Below are 7,803 nucleotides of genomic sequence, written 5' to 3' on the forward strand. Positions count from 1 at the left end.
TTGATGGTTAAAGTAAAAATTTATTTACATGGCACCTTTAAAGATCTTACATCCTTTAGAAGTGTAGTGAATCAGCATTGACACTCGGCTGTTTAATTTGCATAACATATGTCCTTATTACAGATAATAATGAGGAGACTAAACAAAACTCTATTACTCATAAAAACCAGCCACCAGAAAAACAAACATCATTCATTCATGTAAACAAACCCTATGGTGTTAATTTATTTTCTAATTTTATTTAATCCCATATACAAGAGCTTAGAAAAATAGCATTAACAATATAAGTAGACAATATATGATCTTGGACATAAGCAAACATACACATTCTGTATCAAAAAGACGTAAAATATGTAGAAAACAATTCTGAACAAATATAATTTACTGCCACTGATATGACTCAATATTCTGTCAGCATGGTTATAGAGGCATGAGTACTACCTCTAAAGAGATATGAAATCATCATTGCCTCAGCAGACTGTGGAGAAAATATCAAACTATATACTACCTTATTCCATACATGAGTACCAGAGACCAAAGCCTCTATATGTAACATGAAAATAGCAGCCAGCAAGTGACAACTCCACAAAATCTTTGGCTAGTATGAGGTGAGGGAGATTCAGTCCAATTCACTGGGTTGTGAACAGAGTGCAAGACATGTTGGTAGATCAGAAAACGCCGTTAATCTTTAAAGGCAAACACGATCTAACAGAAAGCACTTGAAGGACACGGAGAAGAGACACAGCTAGCTGCAGAAAACGCCCCGAAAAACAAGAAAATTATGACATCATAGATTTTCCTGCCCAACTGAGTAACTGATACACTTCCCCGAAACGATAAAATCAACAGACATTACGTCCACACCGTCATCCAATGACAGCTCCCTCCATGTAACTCCGTCTCTCCGTATGATAAAAAAAAGACGAGTGACGGGAGAGCTTTGCTGCGGTCCTCCATGGATTCAACAGATCAGCCATCTCTTTAAATTTTCTTAACTGAGTGTGTGTGTGTGTGTATATATATATATATATATATAATCTCATATATGCATAGGCTTATAGGAAGGTGAGCTTTGATTGACAGATGCAAACCTCCAAAACAGATAAAATCTAATGAGGCTGGTGAAGATTCCCGGCGTGTTTGGAACCTTGAATGAACGGAAACAAGAAGAAGATTATAGCTTTCATTTGATTTTAATGAAGAAACTGTGTTTACAGGTGTGATTCATGTGCATGTTCTCTCCGTCTGTCTTACCACAATATAGTTGTCCTTCAACTGAAGACCGTAGAGGACCCAGGAAGTTGAAGTGAATAAGGTGGCTACAGTCAGAGGGAAGGACAAGCACTTCACATTACCACTACGCACTATTTCTACCTAAAAAGGAAGAGGATAGCAACAATTAGTTAACAAAAAAAAAACTGCTTTAATAATAAATGATTAGAGTTTTTATATTATATACAATGGATCAAAGCACTATGTGTAATGTGAAAGCTGTGCAGTTCCCCTCCTGCTCTGTGGAGCATCTTAGCATCTTTCAGGTCACTGCTTTGGTTTAACAGCTGGCAATTTTTATCGTTTTGGTTAATTCTCATTGCTCTTGTCATGCTTGCTTCTAGCAGCAGCAGGCAGCTGTTTCCAGGAAAAAAAACCCCACTGATAAACCAAATGTATGCTCAGGGGTCTCAAATTGGCTTGGGGGCCACAGTTGGTACTGTTAACACACAGGAGGGCCACTTCAATGTTCCAGTACTGCGATAGCGCAACATTCTGAAAGTATTTCTGTTACTAACATGAATGCAAACAGCAGTTACTATACATTTATATATCATCATTTTATATAATCTTTGTTGCTAGCAGAGAAACCCCCAAAATCTGCTCGCTTTTATCAACCCTTTGCTGGGCACCTTTGACCTTTTGTCATTATTGTTATTTTTTAAAATATAATTGTGTATTTTAATTGTATATCAATATCTGACTGAATCATCCAGAAAAAAAATCTTAGGAGGCAGATTATATGTTTGACATTATGTTGCAGGCTAGCAGGAGGAGGATGAGGGCTGGAAATGGCCCCTGGGGCCGACAGTTTCCATTATGTCGGGTGGCCAGAAACATGACTCCAAATGAATGATTATGTTGTTCCAGATCTGCTGGTTGTGTAAATAGGCAATCGCTTGCAAATGTGTTTGCCATAACAATTTTATAAGGTGATAATATGTCAATCTTTATGTTTATGTTTTGTTCTGCTGCCTCCAAGTCACGCAAAAAAAAAATCAGCAAGCTGAATTAAGGTGCCAGCATACTCCATGAGAACTGCTTGTTATATGGTCATCAAACTTCAGATATTCTCTTCCTCCAAAACCCCAAATCCGGGATCCATACCCACTTCATGTAGCAACTGGTCAGGTATGTGGATGTGACAAAGCAAGCAGAGTTTGAACTTCTCTCTCAAGCTTTCTTTTTTTATTCTTTACACAACTATTTCAGTCAGATTTGTTGTGTCCAAACAAGTGCAATACTAAGAACGCCTGTCAGTACAAGTACATCTGGAATGTTTGTAGAATAATGTTGATAAGTGCAAACATAAAATCATGTAAGCGGTAAGCAGAAAACAGAATGTAACCAAGGGGACAGAGACTGAGAATAACAGGAAGAGACAGATGAGGGAAAGAAAGGCAGGAAACTGACTGCGGGTCATTCAGAGCTATGATACAGATGGAGGGAAGGAGATAAACAGGATAGGAGACGGAGAACAAGACAAGATGACACAAAGAGAGAAAAGGAAAGAGAGAGAACAGGGGATTTATTCCTTCATTAGTAAATAGCTGCACGTGCAGAGTTGACTGAGTTAGCAGAACAGATGCTGCCTGCTGTCTATACAGATGTTCAGTGAGGGATACGGTCGGAAAAGACTAAATGTGCTGTTTACAGTTGTACGTACTGAGTGTAGTCCGAGTGATTAAGTTAAGCTGTGAAGAAAACAGCCCCTTTGACCTTTACCATTATTTTGGAACATACTTTTTTTTTTTTTTTTTAAACAGAATTGCTTTTATTTGAATTTTATATCAAGAGTTACTTTAAATTGATACGAAACAATAAACTGTAAATAAATAAATAAATAAATAAATATATAAAATCTCTTTCCGGACAGATTATATTATCTTTTTATTACGTCACATGCTGGAGCGATGGGATGGAGGGCCAGTATGTTTGAGACCCTTGTTCTAATAGTTGAATCACTTATGTATGCCAATTTGATAATGTGCAGATTTTAGCAGATTATTAGATAGAACATATTTATTTACAATAAACAAGCTAACTATACCTCTATTCCAGAACAGATATTACAATTATAAAAACATACTGTCTCTACATTATCTATGAACCCCGTGAGATGATGGTAAGTTAGATGTACACGCTGTGTCTAGTTTGCGTTTGTCTGTAATGAATGTGAGCTGTACCAGGTCGGTGAGCGGGGACAGGTACATGCTGACGGTGACCACGCTGCAGGTGAGGCCTAGCTGGCTGAGCCGCGCTTCTCCCTCAGGAAGAAACGTGGTGAAGTAGAACCAACCGACGGTCAGCACCGTCCCTGCTGCGAGGGTCTGGGACGTCACCAGTCTCTGAAACAAACACACCCACACAGATGCTGAGAGAAAGCTGTGCACACAACAAACTCAAATAAAGTTATATAGTTGATGCCCAGCTGACCTTTTGTTTTGTATAGTGGAAGTAAACGAAGATGTAGAGGATCTGGAGTAGAGCTCCAATAATGTTGACCAGGACGATCGTCTGATCTCTCTTCAGAATCCCATAATACAGCCAGCCCAGGTTACTATGGAAACGAGAGGAGCATAGATGTTCAGACCAGGGCAAGATCAAGGATTGTGTACACACACACACACACACACACACACACACACACACACACACACTAACTTACTTAAGACACGTGGTGAGGAAAGGGAGAAATTGGATATTGTCAGCACTTTTGGATTCCCACATCTTCTTCAGGTCGGTCCTAGACACACACACACACACACACACACACACACACACACACACACACACACACAATACAAAAAGAGAGAGAGACAGCCAAAAGGTCAACACACACACACATACAGATACTTCTAAATCAAATAAACTTGATCTGTCTGGGTCCATATACTGTCGCATCCCTTCACTGTCACAAGTTCTGGCTTACTTGAGTTCAGACCAGCAAGTGGAATTAGATCAGAAAACCTGCTTCCTGTTTTCTACCAATCTTAAGCAAATGAGGAGTGACACACTGCCATGCAGCATGACATTAAAGAGCAATAAAACTTACAGTCCAGTCGAGAACATCCCGACTGTAAACACGATGCAGGCCCATGACAGAAGCTGCAAGAAATCCATAGAACGGGAAAAAAAATAATAATAATAAACGTGTGCAGCTATTAAACGTGCAAAGTCTGCTTTTAATCACAGATGCTTCAGTTGCATTGAAGTAGAGATCGATAAAAAGTACGCTGACGCCTGTTTCTCGCACTTTACTTCCGTGTTTGCAGTCAGTGTGCTCAGTGTTTCTGCACTCTGATTGGCTGTGTGATAAAACAGGTGGGGTGGATTTGCTCCAATCAGGTGCTGAAACTATGGCGGACGTCGCGCGTTACGTCATCACGTTGCAAGAAGTTTGTAGGTCCAGTGAGCTGGCTGTTTGAGTTTAACCTCAGTGTGATGGATGGAGGGCTGTCAGAGGGGCACTTTACTGGGGTAGCTTGTGTAATGGGAGTTAAAATCAGTTCAATTAAACTTTATTCATCCCAATATTCAGGGGTCTCACATACTGGATACACCATATAACAAAAACAGAAGATGAACAGATCTCAAAAGGAGCTGGTGTCAAAATAGGTGTAGATGTAGATTTCAGTTTATACTTTATAGTATTATGCACATCTTAACATTTAATATGTATGTGTTACTTACTGTCTAACTTACTTTCATATCATATCATAGCTTCCAATCTGGGGTTCAAATCGAGGCACTCCTGGGATTTTAAACAAGAAGTTCACTCTTGTTTTAATATTTCTTTTGTGAGATCCCCAAAATTATGGAAGTGCAATACTACATTACTGTAATATTGCTTTAAAAGAATAGGAAAGCAGAATAAACAGATTTCTGCTGCACAGAAGCATATTTCCTTTTTCAGTCTTCAGTCTTTGTTTTTTTTTCTTGTAAATTACTGGATGCTTATATATATCGTCAGGAGCCTAAAAAGTACAGTCTTTGGTTCAATAGGCCACCACATGCGGCCTGTGATGTGGGTCCACAAGCAAACAAAGCTTTGTTTTAAGGGGTGCTGGGAACCACTGATTTACATCATCACAACTTGTAAGGAGGAGTGTGCTGTCGATATTGCACCAGTTCAAGTGCCCAAATAGGTGTATAATGAAGTGAAGATAAAAACAACTTGGCAACACTAGCTGACTTACTGGAAGAATCTTCTTTATGTCACCATTATTAGTTAGTTGGCTAATGTTACAGGCCTATAGCTAAGGTGGGTTTTTTAAAATTCACAAAGCAATGGTTTACTGTACTCCATTGGGATGCAGCAGTGTAATTTGATTTATTTAATTCCACATGCATCATTTTTCAACTAGACAGTATTCGGACTACAGAGTGTTATTTAATGGATATTATATCCAGCTTTTAAGATGAGGAGTCATATTTCAAGTTGTGAATTAAAACCTTAAACTATTGCTGCCTGCCCATTTAACACAGTTCAGTTGAGTTAAATGCTAATCACCTCAAATGTCCTTATTAACTTTCTTTGCCCCTTCTAACCTCTCTTACCTCCCCCACAATCATGGACCCTCTGATCATCCGACTCCTCCCTCCTGCGTCCAGCTGTCAGGACGGAGCATCAGAGGGGCGGAGGAGCCTTCAGCAGTGTAGCCTCGTTGCTCTGAAGCTCTTTCCACAAACCCTTTTTCACGCTACACTTTCCAAAAGATCTCTCAAACTTGACCTTTAACAACGGTGTTTGATAAGTAATTTTCTCCCTCCTTCTTCTTCATTTTCAAGCCTTTTTTTTAAAGTTTGCATCTGTTTGACATTTCATTTCTTTCACTTCATTTTTTATGTCATCATTTTTAATGTCATTTCTATAAAGATGCTGAACATTTTTCTATTTCTGGTTAATGTTTGACATTCTGTTATGAAATTGAAATTCCTTTTTCTTTGTATGACATTGTTTTTAAAGTAAAACTCCTCTAGGTCCTTTAAATGATATGCTGCCTTTGGTAGTTTCTAACATATTTTAATGTAATCCAATCATGCATCATCTTTTTTTTTTATTTTTTATTTTTTTTTATGTAAAGTGTCTTTGAGTATTTAGAAAAGCGCTTATAAATAAAATGTATTATTATTATTATTATTATCTATTTTTGCTGTTGCTTGACGTTTAAAATTCAAATATATTTCCAAAGTACATTTATTTCATTTTCAGTCAGTGTAGTTTTCAATTGTCAGTGTTGGAACAATCAAAATTTTTTTGTGTGTTTTGTACTTTTGCTCCACTGCATTACAGAGGGAAACATTATGCAGTTTACTTTGCATCTTTCTGAAAATTAGGATTTTAAATACAACATTAACATAAAATAAAGTATTGCAGAGTTTAGAGAATTTTTCCTCATCCGGTCTGAGAACATGAAATCATCCAAATTATCTTAAAAACGCATGGCAACCCTCATTGATTTGAGATAGGATCGATTCTGGATCCCCAGGTTTGGGAATTATTTCATTTTTAGGTTTTAGATCTTGTTGTTTCATTATATATAATTGGTGTATATTTATTTGTTATGCATGTAAATGAAACATACACATTAATGTACCCAGGTAACTGGTTTGAATACTTCTTTATCACCTGGCAATAGCAGATTTTATAGGTTATTAAATGTACATGTTACAGTTGCAATCTGACTGCATTTCATCACTCTTTGCACATTGCTGCATGACATCATCTTAAGCTGAAAAATTACCATGAATACTGCCATGTTTGGTCTCTTCCATCGGACACAGTGAAAGGCTGTCCTGCATTAACCTACTGTACAGAACTCTACAGATACATGGGTGCTACATTGCAACAAGATTTCTGAGACTGCATGATCATCTGCAGTGAATTTAAACTATGACGTGATTATGGAAAAACAAACAACTGAGTTTTATGTTCTGGTTTTGAACGTATATGTTGCGTGGTTTTTGCAGGGGATAGTGACTTTTGACAGTTTTCAGTCAGCTCTGAGGTTTGTGCCCTGTGCTCCTCTTCATTCCAACATACTACTGTGTGGACGGATGTTCAGCTTTCCCTCCAAAGAGGATGTACAGAGCAGTAAAAGAAAGGGCAAAAAAAGAGTGAAAGAGTGTAAGCGAGGAGGCGAGAGTGACACCTTCACACCCAGTTGTCAGTTTGCTTGTGGGCCTCTCTCGCTGCACTATCCCGTCTTTTCACTCCTTCATCGTGCCCCTCTCGGCTCTCGTGTTTGGTTTTTAGGCTGTGAAATCTAAGCCAGAGCAAGCGATGTCACCAGGGATGAAAGACGGAGAAGGCAGAGAAGAGGGGATGAGAAATAGAGGCTGGGAAAGACATGGAGTTGGAAATGTTGAGGGTGCTGGAGAGATTTCATCGGACAGGAGATGGATAGCTTTGCCAAAATATTGAGTCATCCATCAAAATCTCAGTGACGTCAGTGGGATTTCAAGATCCAATGTAGTTTAGTGCAAAAATAAATTCTACTAGAGCTGATAAAAACCAGACAGAAAATG

The 7,803-nt window shown here is 38.5% G+C and overlaps 1 protein-coding gene across 1 annotated transcript; it reads right to left on the bottom strand.

Moving 5' to 3' along the window:
* On the bottom strand, positions 1-4,560 carry slc50a1 (solute carrier family 50 member 1). Its single transcript, XM_051407203.1, has 6 exons — positions 4,328-4,560; positions 3,941-4,018; positions 3,709-3,832; positions 3,459-3,620; positions 1,255-1,374; positions 1-1,147 (listed from the first exon to the last, which is right to left on the bottom strand). The coding sequence occupies exons 1-6, from the start codon at positions 4,393-4,395 to the stop codon at positions 1,040-1,042; spliced, it is 660 nt and encodes a 219-aa protein (XP_051263163.1). The 5' UTR covers positions 4,396-4,560; the 3' UTR covers positions 1-1,039.
* Between the last annotated feature and the right edge of the window lie 3,243 nt (positions 4,561-7,803).

Source organism: Dicentrarchus labrax, unplaced genomic scaffold (assembly GCF_905237075.1).
Source record: "Dicentrarchus labrax unplaced genomic scaffold, dlabrax2021, whole genome shotgun sequence".
In the NCBI taxonomy this organism is placed as follows: Eukaryota; Metazoa; Chordata; class Actinopteri; family Moronidae; genus Dicentrarchus; species Dicentrarchus labrax.